The 19,162-nt window shown below is 40.0% G+C and overlaps 1 protein-coding gene across 1 annotated transcript in view; it reads right to left on the reverse strand.

Annotated features, from left to right (window-relative positions):
• Positions 1-6,139, reverse strand: part of zbtb47b (zinc finger and BTB domain containing 47b) — a 119,454-nt gene extending 113,315 nt beyond the window's left edge. The window contains 1 exon segment of the mRNA XM_082970837.1: positions 5,404-6,139. Coding sequence (XP_082826963.1) covers positions 5,404-5,406 — 3 coding nt within the window. The 5' untranslated portion in view covers positions 5,407-6,139.
• Between the last annotated feature and the right edge of the window lie 13,023 nt (positions 6,140-19,162).

The following is a 19,162-nucleotide window of genomic DNA, read 5'->3' on the forward strand; positions in this document are numbered from 1 at the left end:
TGTTTCCCCAACAGAACAGAGCTGTTTCCCCAACAGAACAGAGCTGTTTCCCCAACAGAACAGAGCTGTTTCCTCTACAGAACAGAGCTGTTTCCCCAACAGAACAGAGCTGTTTCCCCAACAGAACAGAGCTGTTTCCCCAACAGAACAGAGCTGTTTCCCCAACAGAACAGAGCTGTTTCCCCAACAGAACAGAGCTGTTTCCCCAACAGAACAGAGCTGTTTCCCCAACAGAACAGAGCTGTTTCCCCAACAGAACAGAGCTGTTTCCCCAACAGAACAGAGCTGTTTCCCCAACAGAACAGAGCTGTTTCCCCAACAGAACAGAGCAGGCAGAACAGAGCTGTTTCCCCAACAGAACAGAGCAGGCAGAACAGAGCTGTTTCCCCTACAGAACAGAGCTGTTTCCCCAACAGAACAGAGCTGTTTCCTCTACAGAACAGAGCTGTTTCCCCAACAGAACAGAGCTGTTTCCCCAACAGAACAGAGCTGTTTCCACAACAGAACAGAGCAGGCAGAACAGAGCTGTTTCCCCAACAGAACAGAGCTGTTTCCCCAACAGAACAGAGCTGTTTCCCCAACAGAACAGAGCTGTTTCCCCAACAGAACAGAGCAGGCAGAACAAAGCTGTTTCCCCAACAGAACAGAGCAGGCAGAACAGAGGTGTTTCCACAACAGAACAGAGCAGGCAGAACAGAGCTGTTTCCCCAACAGAACAGAGCTGTTTCCCCAACAGAACATAGCTGTTTCCCCAACAGAACAGAGCTGTTTCCTCTACAGAACAGAGCTGTTTCCCCAACAGAACAGAGCAGGCAGAACAGAGCTGTTTCCACAACAGAGCAGGCAGAACAGAGCTGTTTCCTCTACAGAACAGAGCTGTTTCCCCAACAGAACAGAGCTGTTTCCACAACAGAGCAGGCAGAACAGAGCTGTTTCCTCTACAGAACAGAGCTGTTTCCCCAACAGAACAGAGCTGTTTCCACAACAGAGCAGGCAGAACAGAGCTGTTTCCTCTACAGAACAGAGCTGTTTCCACAACAGAACAGAGCTGTTTCCCCAACAGAACAGAGCTGTTTCCCCAACAGAACAGAGCAGGCAGAACAGAGCTGTTTCCACAACAGAGACACAGTGTGCAGCTTGACCAGAGTTAGCCTGCCCTCCCTGGTGGCATTAGCCTGTCCTGGTGCTAACAGCACAAAGACAGGCTAATGGCACCAGGGAGGGCAGGCTAACACAGTGCTAGGACCAGGCTAACAGCACCAGAACACGCTAATGGCTAGCGGCACCAGGGAGGGCAGGCTAACACAGTGCTAGGACCAGGCTAATGGCTAGCAGCACCAGGACAGGCTAATGCCACCAGGGAGGACAGGTTAACACAGTGCTAGGACCAGGCTAATGGCTAGCAGACCCAGGACAGGCTAATGGCACCAGGGAGGGCAGGCTAACACAGTGCTAGGACCAGGCTAACAGCACAAAGACAGGCTAATGCCACCAGGGAGGGGCAGGCTAACACAGTGCTAGGACCAGGCTAATGGCTAGCAGCACCAAGACAGGCTAATGCCACCAGGGAGGGCAGGCTAACACAGTGCTAGGACCAGGCTAATGGCTAGCAGCACCAAGACAGGCTAATGCCACCAGGGAGGGCAGGCTAACACAGTGCTAGGACCAGGCTAATGGCTAGCAGCACCAGGACAGGCTAATGGCACCAGGGAGGGCAGGCTAACACAGTGCTAGGACCAGGCTAACAGCACCAGGACAGGCTAATGGCACCAGGGAGGGCAGGCTAACACAGTGCTAGGACCAGGCTAATGGCTAGCAGCACCAGGACAGGCTAATGGCACCAGGGAGGGCAGGCTAACACAGTGCTAGGACCAGGCTAATGGCTAGCAGCACCAGGACAGGCTAATGGCACCAGGGAGGGCAGGCTAACACAGTGCTAGGACCAGGCTAACAGCACCAGGACACGCTAATGGCTAGCGGCACCAGGGACGGCAGGCTAACACAGTACTAGGACCAGGCTAACAGCACCAGAGAGGGCTAACAGCACCAGGTCAGGCTAACAGCACCAGGTCAGGCTAACAGCACCAGGGAGGGAGGGAGGGCTAACGACACCAGGGAGGGAGGCAGGGCTAACGACACCAGGGAGGGAGGCAGGGCTAACGACACCAGGGAGGGAGGCAGGGCTAACGACACCAGGGAGGGAGGCAGGGCTAACGGCACCAGGAAGGAGGGCAGGCTAACGGCACCAGGAAGGAGGGCAGGCTAACGGCACCAGGAAGGAGGGCAGGCTAACGGCACCAGGAAGGAGGGCAGGCTAACGGCACCAGGAAGGAGGGCAGGCTAACGGCACCAGGAAGGAGGGCAGGCTAACGGCACCAGGAAGGAGGGCAGGCTAACGGCACCAGGAAGGAGGGCAGGCTAACGGCACCAGGAAGGAGGGCAGGCTAACGGCACCAGGAAGGAGGGCAGGCTAACGGCACCAGGAAGGAGGGCAGGCTAACGGCACCAGGAAGGAGGGCAGGCTAACGGCACCAGGAAGGAGGGCAGGCTAACGGCACCAGGAAGGAGGGCAGGCTAACGGCACCAGGAAGGAGGGCAGGCTAACGGCACCAGGAAGGAGGGCAGGCTAACGGCACCAGGAAGGAGGGCAGGCTAACGGCACCAGGAAGGAGGGCAGGCTAACGGCACCAGGAAGGAGGGCAGGCTAACGGCACCAGGAAGGAGGGCAGGCTAACGGCACCAGGAAGGAGGGCAGGCTAACGGCACCAGGAAGGAGGGCAGGCTAACGGCACCAGGAAGGAGGGCAGGCTAACGGCACCAGGAAGGAGGGCAGGCTAACGGCACCAGGAAGGAGGGCAGGCTAACGGCACCAGGAAGGAGGGCAGGCTAACGGCACCAGGAAGGAGGGCAGGCTAACGGCACCAGGAAGGAGGGCAGGCTAACGGCACCAGGAAGGAGGGCAGGCTAATGGCACCAGGAAGGGAGCGCGGGCAGGCTAACCCTGTTGACCTGACCCAGATATTATCCAGCAGAGCCTCCCTCTACATCCAGATGTGATGCACCATGGGATTACTAACTCCACTGCTGTCTCCCTCCACCTCTCTACACACAAAGCCACATGCTGCTCTAATGAGGCATCCCAACATGACCCCGCAGTCCATCTACCCTGGTCTGTCTGCATGAGCACAGCTCTCTCTATCTCTGTGTTAATCTCTCTTTCTCTCTCTCCCTGTTTATCTTGCTCTCCCTGCCTCTTGTTCCTCTCTCTCCCCCCTTTCCCCCCCCCCCTCTCCCTTGCCTCTCCCCCTCTCTCCCTGCCTCTCCACCTCTCCCTCTCACCCTGCCTCTCCCTCTGTTTCTCTCTCACTCTGCTCTCTCTCTCTCTCTCTCTCACCCTGCCTCTCCCTCTGTTTCTCTCTCCCTCTGCTCTCTCTCTCTCTCTCCCTGCCTCTCCACCTCTCCCTCTGCTCTCTCTCTCTCTCACCCTGCCTCTCCCTCTGTTTCTCTCTCACTCTGCTCTCTCTCTCTCACCCTGCCTCTCCCTCTGTTTCTCTCTCCCTCTGCTTTCTCTCTCTCTCTCTCTCCCTGCCTCTCCACCTCTCTCCCTGCCTCTCCACCTCTCCCTCTCTCTCCCTGCCTATCCACCTCTCCCTCTGCTCTCTCTCTCTCTCACCCTGCCTCTCCCTCTGTTTTCTCTCTCCCTGCCTCTCCACCTCTCCCTCTGCTCTCTCTCTCTCTCTCCCTCTGTTATCACATTCTCTCAGGGTCTTCAGCTGAAATCAAGGGTAATAAAAGCAACATAGGGTTGCCTCTTATGTGACTTATGGTTTGACTGGAAATATAAATATTTCAATTCGGTTAATTACTATGTTATTATTATTATTATTATTATTATTATTATGACACATACTTATCTTCATCTGACCCCTCAGAAATCGCTGTCATGGATGACTGTAAATTACAATATAGTCATTTAAAAACTTTAATGATGACCAACTTTAGCATACTACTTCAACATGTAAAATATTCACTCGTGCGAACAAACTACTGCAAAACAACTGTATGAAATATGGACTATATGATCTCAGAAAGGAAAGAATTTCAAGGCCTGGCAGAATCCAACTAGTGCTCACAGTCTCGCGTTAGAATTAGACGTTCATCCATGTTGAAACAAACATCACATTTTTGAAGTTGTTGCCAACATCGTATTTTGAATTGTTTAAGGTTAAATTAATAAATCTGAATGTTTAACGTTAGGGTTTTAGTATTGCATTAATATCAAAATCTTAAGGTTAGGCATTAGGAAGGAGGGCAGTTGGCTCAGTTGGTAGAGCATGGTGTGTGCAACGCCAGGGTTGTGGGTTCGATTCCCACGGGGGGCCAGTACAACAAAAAAAAAATGCATGAAATGAAATGTATGTATTCACTACTGTAAGTCGCTCTGGATAAGAGCATCTGCTAAATTACGTAAAATGTAAATTAGCTCTGAATGGTTAAGGTTTGAGATAGGTTTAAAACCAAAAATCTCAAAAACAACTTTTTATCATCTGCAATCCCAAACCGAATCCTATTAGAAGGTAGGAGGGCTCAGTGTTGCCCCTAGTGTCCGGTTTCTACGTCATCTCTCAGACGTGGAAGGACGTCGAATACTGACTTGTATCACGGTGACCTGGCTGGCAGAATCAGTGATCTTGCATTTGAAGCAAATCTGTGATATTTGTGACCGTGGCGAGAGGAGGAGAAGGATATGGGGGGGTGGGTGGGCAGTGTATCAAGACTGTAACGTTAAGCTTTATGCTCATTTATCAGGGACAGCCAGTACGCAGCTGTCTTGTATTGAAGTTCAGACGAGAATCACCTGCAACTTACAGAGACCACCACAATGTTACCATGTCATAACCATGTCATAACCATGTCATAACCATGTCATAACCTACAGACAGCGCATTTAGCTACATTGTTAGTGTATTGTGTACTGTAGGCTGCTAGTGTATGTAATATAAACGATGAAGTAAACGTGATAAACCACAGCCAGCTGTTCTACCAGCCATAGTGGCCCGTTAGTTTCACTCTCCCCGTATGTAAATATTCACCCGTCACGATCTGATCCTTGTCGAGACATCCCGATATTAAAGAATTTAACTCTTTCTATGCAACAAATGTAGCTATCGTAGCCATTACATTCTTGTAACAGATTCAAATGTCAACTTGAGTTCCATGCAAGTTGCAAACTTTACCACGAAGAAGTAAATGCAAGAAGTAGCATAAATGACAAATGATGCCAGAAACATTGTGGGACAGAACTAGTGGAAGGCAAGTTATCAGCCTAGCTAAGTAGCTCAAATGTGGAAGAGATCAAGAAGGGAATAAAAAAAATGATACAAACGCAGCGCTCTACTGTACCATTTTGATCCGAGGTTTCGAGGCAAAAAGGAGTCCCAATATAACTCCTTACGCATCGACTTCCGTTGGCCATGAAAATGTTCCTTGGATTTTCACATTTCTTCAGTTTCTTCTTCTCCTCAATCTTTTTTCGCCTTCCTAGCATTCAGACAGACAAAAATGCAGAGGCTGCTTTTGCAGAAGGAATTGGTGATTGGAGCTCAGGGATCATATGGGCTTTTTGTCAGAAGTTTTAAAGGGACACGGCACTGTATTAAACATTCAAACCTAACGATTTTTCTCTTCTTCTTCTGGCTTTTAAATGTGTGGTTTAGTAAATTACGGGTCTGTCAAGGCGGACCACTAATCAGCAGAAAAACATAAGCCCGAGTCTTCAAAAGGTGCGCTTCTGAGGTGGGAATGGCATAATGCGGACGGACACGGTTGAATTATAAACGGGTACTGTTGTAATGACGCTAGGTTACTGTAGCCTACAGTACAGCACTGCTTTCATACAGAGAGGAACATCCTGTGGAATCGGGCGGTAGAGATATGTTTTACTTTCACAGTTTTTATTGACTTATGACTGAGCAACAACTGTGATAAAGAACTGCTTGTAGAGAGAGAGAGAGAGAGAGAGAGAGAGAGAGAGAGAGAGAGAGAGAGAGAACAAAGACACCACTGAACCTGATAAATTTCATCTCAGGTTGCCAGTCATCAGTGAGACCCCTGAAAGCAGCCAAGACCCCCAGAAGGCAGCAGTGTCAGTGGCCCCCAGGCACCATCTAAACCACTGTGTGAATCATTATACCATCTAAACCACTGTGTGAATCATTATACCATCTAAACCACTGTGTGAATCATTATACCATCTAAACCACTGTGTGAATCATTATACCATCTAAACCATTGTGTGAATCATTATACCATCTAAACCACTGTGTGAATCATTATACCATCTAAACCACTGTGTGAATCATTATACCATCTAAACCACTGTGTGAATCATTATACCATCTAAACCACTGTGAATCATTATACCATCTAAACCACTGTGTGAATCATTATACCATCTAAACCACTGTGTGAATCATTATACCATCTAAACCACTGTGTGAATCATTATACCATCTAAACCACTGTGTGAATCATTATACCATCTAAACCACTGTGTGAATCATTATACCATCTAAACAACTGTGTGATTCATTATACCATCTAAACCACGAGAGAATCATTATACCATCTAAACCACAGAGAATCATTATACCATCTAAACCACTGTGTGAATCAATTTACCATCTAAACCACTATGTGAATCATTATACCATCTAAACCACAGAGAATCATTATACCATCTAAACCACAGAGAATCATTATACCATCTAAACCACAGAGAATCATTATACCATCTAAACCACTGTGTGAATCATTATACCATCTAAACCACTGTGTGAATCATTATACCATCTAAACCACTGTGTGAATCATTATACCATCTAAACCACTGTGTGAATCATTATACCATCTAAACCACTGTGTGAATCATTATACCATCTAAACCACTGTGTGAATCATTATACCATCTAAACCACTGTGTGAATCATTATACCATCTAAACCACTGTGTGAATCATTATACCATCTAAACCACTGTGAATCATTATACCATCTAAACCACTGTGTGAATCATTATACCATCTAAACCACTGTGTGAATCATTATACCATCTAAACCACTGTGTGAATCATTATACCATCTAAACCACTGTGTGAATCATTATACCATCTAAACCACTGTGTGAATCATTATACCATCTAAACCACTGTGTGAATCATTATACCATCTAAACCACTGTGTGAATCATTATACCATCTAAACCACTGTGTGAATCATTAAACCATCTAAACCACTGTGTGAATCATTAAACCATCTAAACCACTGTGAATCATTAAACCATCTAAACCACTGTGAATCACTAAACCATCTAAACCACTGTGAATCATTATACCATCTAAACCACTGTGAATCATTATACCATCTAAACCACAGATAATCATTATACCATCTAAACCACTGTGAATCATTAAACCATCTAAACCACTGTGAATCATTATACCATCTAAACCACTGTGAATCATTATACCATCTAAACCACAGATAATCATTATACCATCTAAACCACTGTGTGAATCATTATACCATCTAAACCACTGTGTGAATCATTATACCATCTAAACCACTGTGTGAATCATTATACCATCTAAACCACAGAGAATCATTATACCATCTAAACCACTGTGTGAATCATTAAACCATCTAAACCACTGTGAATCATTATACCATCTAAACCACTGTGTGAATCATTATACCATCTAAACCACAGATAATCATTATACCATCTAAACCACTGTGTGAATCATTATACCATCTAAACCACTGTGTGAATCATTATACCATCTAAACCACTGTGTGAATCATTATACCATCTAAACCACTGTGTGAATCATTATACCATCTAAACCACTGTGTGAATCATTATACCATCTAAACCACTGTGTGAATCATTATACCATCTAAACCACTGTGTGAATCATTATACCATCTAAACCACTGTGTGAATCATTATACCATCTAAACCACTGTGTGAATCATTAAACCATCTAAACCACTGTGTGAATCATTAAACCATCTAAACCACTGTGTGAATCATTAAACCATCTAAACCACTGTGAATCATTAAACCATCTAAACCACTGTGAATCATTATACCATCAAAACCACTGTGTGAATCATTATACCATCAAAACCACTGTGTGAATCATTATACCATCAAAACCACTGTGTGAATCATTATACCATCTAAACCACTGTGTGAATCATTATACCATCTAAACCACTGTGTGAATCATTATACCATCTAAACCACTGTGTGAATCATTATACCATCTAAACCACTGTGTGAATCATTAAACCATCTAAACCACTGTGTGAATCATTAAACCATCTAAACCACTGTGAATCATTAAACCATCTAAACCACTGTGAATCATTAAACCATCTAAACCACTGTGAATCATTATACCATCTAAACCACTGTGAATCATTATACCATCTAAACCACTGTGAATCATTATACCATCAAAACCACTGTGTGAATCATTATACCATCAAAACCACTGTGTGAATCATTCTACCATCAAAACCACTGTGTGAATCATTCTACCATCTAAACCACTGTGTGAATCATTCTACCATCTAAACCACTGTGTGAATCATTATACCATCAAAACCACTGTGTGAATCATTCTACCATCAAAACCACTGTGTGAATCATTCTACCATCAAAACCACTGTGTGAATCATTCTACCATCTAAACCACTGTGTGAATCATTCTACCATCTAAACCACTGTGTGAATCATTCTACCATCTAAACCACTGTGTGAATCATTCTACCATCTAAACCACTGTGTGAATCATTCTACCATCTAAACCACTGTGTGAATCATTCCACCACCTAAACCACTGTGTGAATCATTATACCACCTAAACCACTGTGTGAATCATTATACCATCTAAACCACTGTGTGAATCATTATACCATCTAAACCACTGTGAATCATTATACCATCTAAACCACTGTGAATCATTATACCATCTAAACCACTGTGAATCATTATACCATCTAAACCACTGTGAATCATTATACCATCTAAACCACTGTGAATCATTATACCATCTAAACCACTGTGAATCATTATACCATCAAAACCACTGTGTGAATCATTATACCATCAAAACCACTGTGTGAATCATTATACCATCGAAACCACTGTGTGAATCATTATACCATCGAAACCACTGTGTGAATCATTATACCATCGAAACCACTGTGTGAATCATTATACCATCGAAACCACTGTGTGAATCATTATACCATCGAAACCACTGTGTGAATCATTATACCATCGAAACCACTGTTTGAATCATTATACCATCGAAACCACTGTGTGAATCATTATACCATCGAAACCACTGTGTGAATCATTATACCATCGAAACCACTGTGTGAATCATTATACCATCGAAACCACTGTGTGAATCATTAAACCATCTAAACCACTGTGAATCATTAAACCATCTAAACCACTGTGAATCATTAAACCATCTAAACCACTGTGAATCATTATACCATCTAAACCACTGTGAATCATTATACCATCAAAACCACTGTGAATCATTATACCATCAAAACCACTGTGTGAATCATTATACCATCTAAACCACTGTGTGAATCACTATACCATCTAAACCACTGTGTGAATCACTATACCATCGAAACCAATGTGTGAATCACTATACCATCGAAACCACTGTGTGAATCACTATACCATCGAAACCACTGTGTGAATCATTATACCATCGAAACCACTGTGTGAATCATTATACCATCGAAACCACTGTGTGAATCATTAAACCATCTAAACCACTGTGAATCATTAAACCATCTAAACCACTGTGAATCATTAAACCATCTAAACCACTGTGAATCATTATACCATCTAAACCACTGTGAATCATTATACCATCAAAACCACTGTGAATCATTATACCATCAAAACCACTGTGTGAATCATTATACCATCTAAACCACTGTGTGAATCACTATACCATCTAAACCACTGTGTGAATCACTATACCATCTAAACCAATGTGTGAATCACTATACCATCTAAACCACTTTGTGAATCACTATACCATCTAAACCACTGTGTGAATCACTATACCATCTAAACCACTGAGTGAATCACTATACCATCTAAACCACTGAGTGAATCACTATACCATCTAAACCACTGTGTGAATCACTATACCATCTAAACCACAGTGTGAATCATTATACCATCTAAACCACTGTGAATCATTAAACCATCTAAACCACTGTGAATCATTCTACCATCTAAACCACTGTGAATCATTCTACCATTTAAACCACAGTGTGAATCATTCTACCATCTAAACCACAGTGTGAATCATTCTACCATCTAAACCACAGTGTGAATCATTATACCATCTAAACCACTGTGTGAATCATTATACCATCTAAACCACTGTGTGAATCATTATACCATCTAAACCACTGTGTGAATCATTATACCATCTAAACCACTGTGTGAATCATTATACCATCTAAACCACTGTGTGAATCATTATACCATCTAAACCACTGTGTGAATCATTATACCATCTAAACCACTGTGAATCATTAAACCATCTAAACCACTGTGAATCATTATACCATCTAAACCACTGTGAATCATTATACCATCAAAACCACTGTGTGAATCATTATACCATCAAAACCACTGTGTGAATCATTATACCATCAAAACCACTGTGTGAATCATTATACCATCAAAACCACTGTGTGAATCATTATACCATCAAAACCACTGTGTGAATCATTATACCATCAAAACCACTGTGTGAATCATTATACCATCTAAACCACTGTGTGAATCATTATACCATCTAAACCACTGTGAATCATTAAACCATCTAAACCACTGTGAATCATTAAACCATCTAAACCACTGTGAATCATTATACCATCTAAACCACTGTGAATCATTATACCATCTAAACCACTGTGAATCATTATACCATCTAAACCACTGTGAATCATTATACCATCTAAACCACTGTGTGAATCATTATACCATCTAAACCACTGTGTGAATCATTATACCATCAAAACCACTGTGTGAATCATTATACCATCAAAACCACTGTGTGAATCATTCGACCATCTAAACCACTGTGTGAATCATTATACCATCTAAACCACAGAGAATCATTATACCATCAAAACCACTGTGTGAATCATTATACCATCAAAACCACTGTGTGAATCATTATACCATCTAAACCACTGTGTGAATCATTCTACCATCTAAACCACTGTGTGAATCATTCTACCATCTAAACCACTGTGTGAATCATTCTACCATCTAAACCACTGTGTGAATCATTCTACCATCTAAACCACTGTGTGAATCATTCTACCATCTAAACCACTGTGTGAATCATTCCACCATCTAAACCACTGTGTGAATCATTCCACCATCTAAACCACTGTGTGAATCATTATACCATCTAAACCACTGTGTGAATCATTATACCATCTAAACCACTGTGAATCATTATACCATCTAAACCACTGTGAATCATTATACCATCTAAACCACTGTGAATCATTATACCATCTAAACCACTGTGAATCATTATACCATCTAAACCACAGTGAATCATTATACCATCTAAACCACAGTGAATCATTATACCATCAAAACCACTGTGAATCATTATACCATCAAAACCACTGTGTGAATCATTATACCATCTAAACCACTGTGTAATTCATTATACCATCAAAACCACTGTGTGAATCATTATACCATCAAAACCACTGTGTGAATCATTATACCATCAAAACCACTGTTTGAATCATTATACCATCGAAACCACTGTTTGAATCATTATACCATCGAAACCACTGTTTGAATCATTATACCATCGAAACCACTGTGTGAATCATTATACCATCGAAACCACTGTGTGAATCATTATACCATCGAAACCACTGTGTGAATCATTATACCATCGAAACCACTGTGTGAATCATTATACCATCGAAACCACTGTGTGAATCATTATACCATCGAAACCACTGTGTGAATCATTATACCATCGAAACCACTGTGTGAATCATTAAACCATCTAAACCACTGTGAATCATTAAACCATCTAAACCACTGTGAATCATTAAACCATCTAAACCACTGTGAATCATTATACCATCTAAACCACTGTGAATCATTATACCATCTAAACCACTGTGAATCATTATACCATCTAAACCACTGTGAATCATTATACCATCAAAACCACTGTGTGAATCACTATACCATCTAAACCACTGTGTGAATCACTATACCATCTAAACCACTGTGTGAATCACTATACCATCTAAACCACTGTGTGAATCACTATACCATCTAAACCACTGTGTGAATCACTATACCATCTAAACCACTGTGTGAATCACTATACCATCTAAACCACTGAGTGAATCACTATACCATCTAAACCACAGTGTGAATCATTAAACCATCTAAACCACTGTGAATCATTAAACCATCTAAACCACTGTGAATCATTCTACCATCTAAACCACTGTGAATCATTCTACCATCTAAACCACTGTGAATCATTCTACCATTTAAACCACAGTGTGAATCATTCTACCATCTAAACCACAGTGTGAATCATTCTACCATCTAAACCACTGTGTGAATCATTCTACCATCTAAACCACTGTGTGAATCATTCTACCATCTAAACCACTGTGTGAATCATTCTACCATCTAAACCACTGAGAATCATTATACCATCTAAACCACTGTGAATCATTATACCATCTAAACCACTGTGAATCATTATACCATCTAAACCACTGTGTGAATCATTATACCATCTAAACCACTGTGTGAATCATTATACCATCAAAACCACTGTGTGAATCATTATACCATCAAAACCACTGTGTGAATCATTATACCATCAAAACCACTGTGTGAATCATTATACCATCAAAACCACTGTGTGAATCATTATACCATCTAAACCACTGTGTGAATCATTATACCATCTAAACCACTGTGTGAATCATTATACCATCTAAACCACTGTGTGAATCATTAAACCATCTAAACCACTGTGTGAATCATTAAACCATCTAAACCACTGTGAATCATTAAACCATCTAAACCACTGTGAATCATTAAACCATCTAAACCACTGTGTGAATCATTATACCATCTAAACCACAGATAATCATTATACCATCTAAACCACTGTGTGAATCATTATACCATCTAAACCACTGAGAATCATTATACCATCTAAACCACTGTGTGAATCATTATACCATCTAAACCCACTGTGTGAATCATTATACCATCTAAACCACAGAGAATCATTATACCATCTAAACCACTGTGTGAATCATTATACCATCTAAACCACAGAGAATCATTATACCATCTAAACCACTGTGTGAATCATTATACCATCTAAACCACTGTGTGAATCATTATACCATCTAAACCACTGTGTGAATCATTATACCATCTAAACCACTGTGTGAATCATTATACCATCTAAACCACTGTGTGAATCATTATACCATCTAAACCACTGTGTGAATCATTATACCATCTAAACCACTGTGAATCATTATACCATCTAAACCACTGTGTGAATCATTATACCATCTAAACCACTGTGTGAATCATTATACCATCTAAACCACTGTGTGAATCATTATACCATCTAAACCACTGTGTGAATCATTATACCATCTAAACCACTGTGTGAATCATTATACCATCTAAACCACTGAGTGAATCATTATACCATCTAAACCACTGAGTGAATCATTATACCATCTAAACCACTTAGTGAATCATTATACCATCTAAACCACTGTGTGAATCATTATACCATCTAAACCACTGAGTGAATCATTATACCATCTAAACCACTGTGTGAATCATTATACCATCTAATCCACTGTGTGAATCATTATACCATCTAATCCACTGTGTGAATCATTATACCATCGAAACCACTGTGTGAATCATTATACCATCGAAACCACTGTGTGAATCATTATACCATCGAAACCACTGTGTGAATCATTATACCATCGAAACCACTGTGTGAATCATTATACCATCGAAACCACTGTGTGAATCATTATACCATCGAAACCACTGTGTGAATCATTAAACCATCTAAACCACTGTGAATCATTAAACCATCTAAACCACTGTGAATCATTAAACCATCTAAACCACTGTGAATCATTATACCATCTAAACCACTGTGAATCATTATACCATCTAAACCACAGTGTGAATCATTATACCATCTAAACCACAGTGTGAATCATTAAACCATCTAAACCACTGTGAATCATTAAACCATCTAAACCACTGTGAATCATTCTACCATCTAAACCACTGTGAATCATTCTACCATCTAAACCACTGTGAATCATTCTACCATTTAAACCACAGTGTGAATCATTCTACCATCTAAACCACAGTGTGAATCATTCTACCATCTAAACCACTGTGTGAATCATTCTACCATCTAAACCACTGTGTGAATCATTCTACCATCTAAACCACTGTGTGAATCATTCTACCATCTAAACCACTGTGTGAATCATTCTACCATCTAAACCACTGAGAATCATTATACCATCTAAACCACTGAGAATCATTATACCATCTAAACCACTGTGAATCATTATACCATCTAAACCACTGTGTGAATCATTATACCATCAAAACCACTGTGTGAATCATTATACCATCAAAACCACTGTGTGAATCATTATACCATCAAAACCACTGTGTGAATCATTATACCATCAAAACCACTGTGTGAATCATTATACCATCAAAACCACTGTGTGAATCATTATACCATCAAAACCACTGTGTGAATCATTATACCATCAAAACCACTGTGTGAATCATTATACCATCTAAACCACTGTGTGAATCATTATACCATCTAAACCACTGTGTGAATCATTATACCATCTAAACCACTGTGTGAATCATTAAACCATCTAAACCACTGTGTGAATCATTAAACCATCTAAACCAATGTGTGAATCATTAAACCATCTAAACCACTGTGAATCATTAAACCATCTAAACCACTGTGTGAATCATTATACCATCTAAACCACAGATAATCATTATACCATCTAAACCACTGTGTGAATCATTATACCATCTAAACCACTGAGAATCATTATACCATCTAAACCACTGTGTGAATCATTATACCATCTAAACCACTGTGTGAATCATTATACCATCTAAACCACAGAGAATCATTATACCATCTAAACCACTGTGTGAATCATTATACCATCTAAACCACTGTGTGAATCATTATACCATCTAAACCACTGTGTGAATCATTATACCATCTAAACCACTGTGTGAATCATTATACCATCTAAACCACTGTGTGAATCATTATACCATCTAAACCACTGTGTGAATCATTATACCATCTAAACCACTGTGAATCATTATACCATCTAAACCACTGTGTGAATCATTATACCATCTAAACCACTGTGTGAATCATTATACCATCTAAACCACTGTGTGAATCATTATACCATCTAAACCACTGTGTGAATCATTATACCATCTAAACCACTGTGTGAATCATTATACCATCTAAACCACTGTGTGAATCATTATACCATCTAAACCACTGTGTGAATCATTATACCATCTAAACCACTGAGTGAATCATTATACCATCTAAACCACTGTGTGAATCATTATACCATCTAAACCACTGTGTGAATCATTATACCATCTAAACCACTGAGTGAATCATTATACCATCTAAACCACTGTGTGAATCATTATACCATCTAAACCACTGTGTGAATCATTAAACCATCTAATCCACTGTGTGAATCATTAAACCATCTAAACCACTGTGTGAATCATTAAACCATCTAAACCACTGTGTGAATCATTAAACCATCTAAACCACTGTGTGAATCATTAAACCATCTAAACCACTGTGAATCATTAAACCATCTAAACCACTGTGAATCATTAAACCATCTAAACCACTGTGAATCATTAAACCATCTAAACCACTGTGAATCATTATACCATCTAAACCACTGTGAATCATTATACCATCTAAACCACTGTGTGAATCATTATACCATCTAAACCACTGTGTGAATCATTATACCATCAAAACCACTGTGTGAATCATTATACCATCAAAACCACTGTGTGAATCATTATACCATCTAAACCACTGTGTGAATCATTATACCATCTAAACCACTGTGTGAATCATTATACCATCAAAACCACTGTGTGAATCATTCTACCATCTAAACCACTGTGTGAATCATTCTACCATCTAAACCACTGTGTGAATCATTCTACCATCTAAACCACTGTGTGAATCATTCTACCATCTAAACCACTGTGTGAATCATTATACCATCTAAACCACAGAGAATCATTATACCATCTAAACCACAGAGAATCATTATACCATCAAAACCACTGTGTGAATCATTATACCATCAAAAACCACTGTGTGAATCATTATACCATCAAAAACACTGTGTGAATCATTATACCATCTAAACCACTGTGTGAATCATTCTACCATCTAAACCACTGTGTGAATCATTCTACCATCTAAACCACTGTGTGAATCATTCTACCATCTAAACCACTGTGTGAATCATTCTACCATCTAAACCACTGTGTGAATCATTCTACCATCTAAACCACTGTGTGAATCATTCTACCATCTAAACCACTGTGTGAATCATTCTACCATCTAAACCACTGTGTGAATCATTCTACCATCTAAACCACTGTGTGAATCATTCTACCATCTAAACCACTGTGTGAATCATTCTACCATCTAAACCACTGTGTGAATCATTATACCATCTAAACCACTGGGAATCATTATACCATCTAAACCACTGTGAATCATTATACCATCTAAACCACTGTGAATCATTATACCATCAAAACCACTGTGTGAATCATTATACCATCAAAACCACTGTGTGAATCATTATACCATCTAAACCACTGTGTGAATCATTATACCATCTAAACCACTGTGTGAATCATTATACCATCTAAACCACAGAGAATCATTATACCATCTAAACCACTGTGTGAATCATTAAACCATCTAAACCACTGTGTGAATCAATAAACCATCTAAACCACTGTGAATCATTAAACCATCTAAACCACTGTGAATCATTATACCATCTAAACCACTGTGAATCATTATACCATCTAAACCACTGTGTTAATCATTATACCATCTAAACCACTGTGTGAATCATTATACCATCTAAACCTCTGTGTGAATCATTCTACCATCTAAACCACTGTGTGAATCATTCTACCATCTAAACCACTGTGTGAATCATTCTACCATCTAAACCACTGTGTGAATCATTCCACCATCTAAACCACTGTGTGAATCATTCTACCATCTAAACCACTGTGTGAATCATTCTACCATCTAAACCACTGTGTGAATCATTATACCATCTAAACCACTGTGTGAATCATTATACCATCTAAACCACTGTGAATCATTATACCATCTAAACCACTGTGAATCATTATACCATCTAAACCACTGTGAATCATTATACCATCTAAACCACTGTGAATCATTATACCATCTAAACCACTGTGAATCATTACACCATCAAAACCACTGTGTGAATCATTACACCATCAAAACCACTGTGTGAATCATTATACCATCTAAACCACTGTGTGAATCATTATACCATCTAAACCACTGTGTGAATCATTATACCATCTAAACCACTGTGTGAATCATTATACCATCAAAACCACTGTGTGAATCATTCTACCATCTAAACCACTGTGTGAATCATTCTACCATCTAAACCACTGTGTGAATCTTTATACCATCTAAACCACTGTGTGAATCATTATACCATCTAAACAACTGTGTGAATCATTATACCATCTAAACCACAGAGAATCATTATACCATCAAAACCACTGTGTGAATCATTATACCATCAAAACTACTGTGTGAATCATTATACCATCAAAACCACTGTGTGAATCATTATACCATCTAAACCACTGTGTGAATCATTCTACCATCTAAACCACTGTGTGAATCATTCTACCATCTAAACCACTGTGTGAATCATTCTACCATCTAAACCACTGTGTGAATCATTATACCATCTAAACCACTGAGAATCATTATACCATCTAAACCACTGAGAATCATTCCACCATCTAAACCACTGTGTGAATCATTCTACCATCTAAACCACTGTGTGAATCATTATACCATCTAAACCACTGTGTGAATCATTATACCATCTAAACCACTGGGAATCATTATACCATCTAAACCACTGTGAATTATTATACCATCTAAACCACTGTGTGAATCATTATACCATCAAAACCACTGTGTGAATCATTATACCATCAAAACCACTGTGTGAATCATTATACCATCTAAACCACTGTGTGAATCATTATACCATCTAAACCACTGTGTGAATCATTATACCATCTAAACCACTGTGTGAATCATTATACCATCTAAACCACAGAGAATCATTATACCATCTAAACCACTGTGTGAATCATTATACATCTAAACCACTGTGTGAATCATTAAACCATCTAAACCACTGTGAATCATTAAACCATCTAAACCACTGTGAATCATTAAACCATCTAAACCACTGTGTGAATCATTCTACCATCTAAACCACTGTGTGAATCATTCCACCATCTAAACCACTGTGTGAATCATTCTACCATCTAAACCACTGTGTGAATCATTCTACCATCTAAACCACTGTGTGAATCATTATACCATCTAAACCACTGAGAATCATTATACCATCTAAACCACTGAGAATCATTATACCATCTAAACCACTGTGAATCATTATACCATCTAAACCACTGTGAATCATTATACCATCTAAACCACTGTGAATCATTATACCATCTAAACCACTGTGAATCATTATACCATCAAAACCACTGTGAATCATTATACCATCAAAACCACTGTGAATCATTATACCATCAAAAC

The sequence above is a fragment of the Salmo salar genome, chromosome 29 (genome assembly GCF_965601325.2).
Source record: "Salmo salar chromosome 29, fSalSal1, whole genome shotgun sequence".
In the NCBI taxonomy this organism is placed as follows: Eukaryota; Metazoa; Chordata; class Actinopteri; order Salmoniformes; family Salmonidae; genus Salmo; species Salmo salar.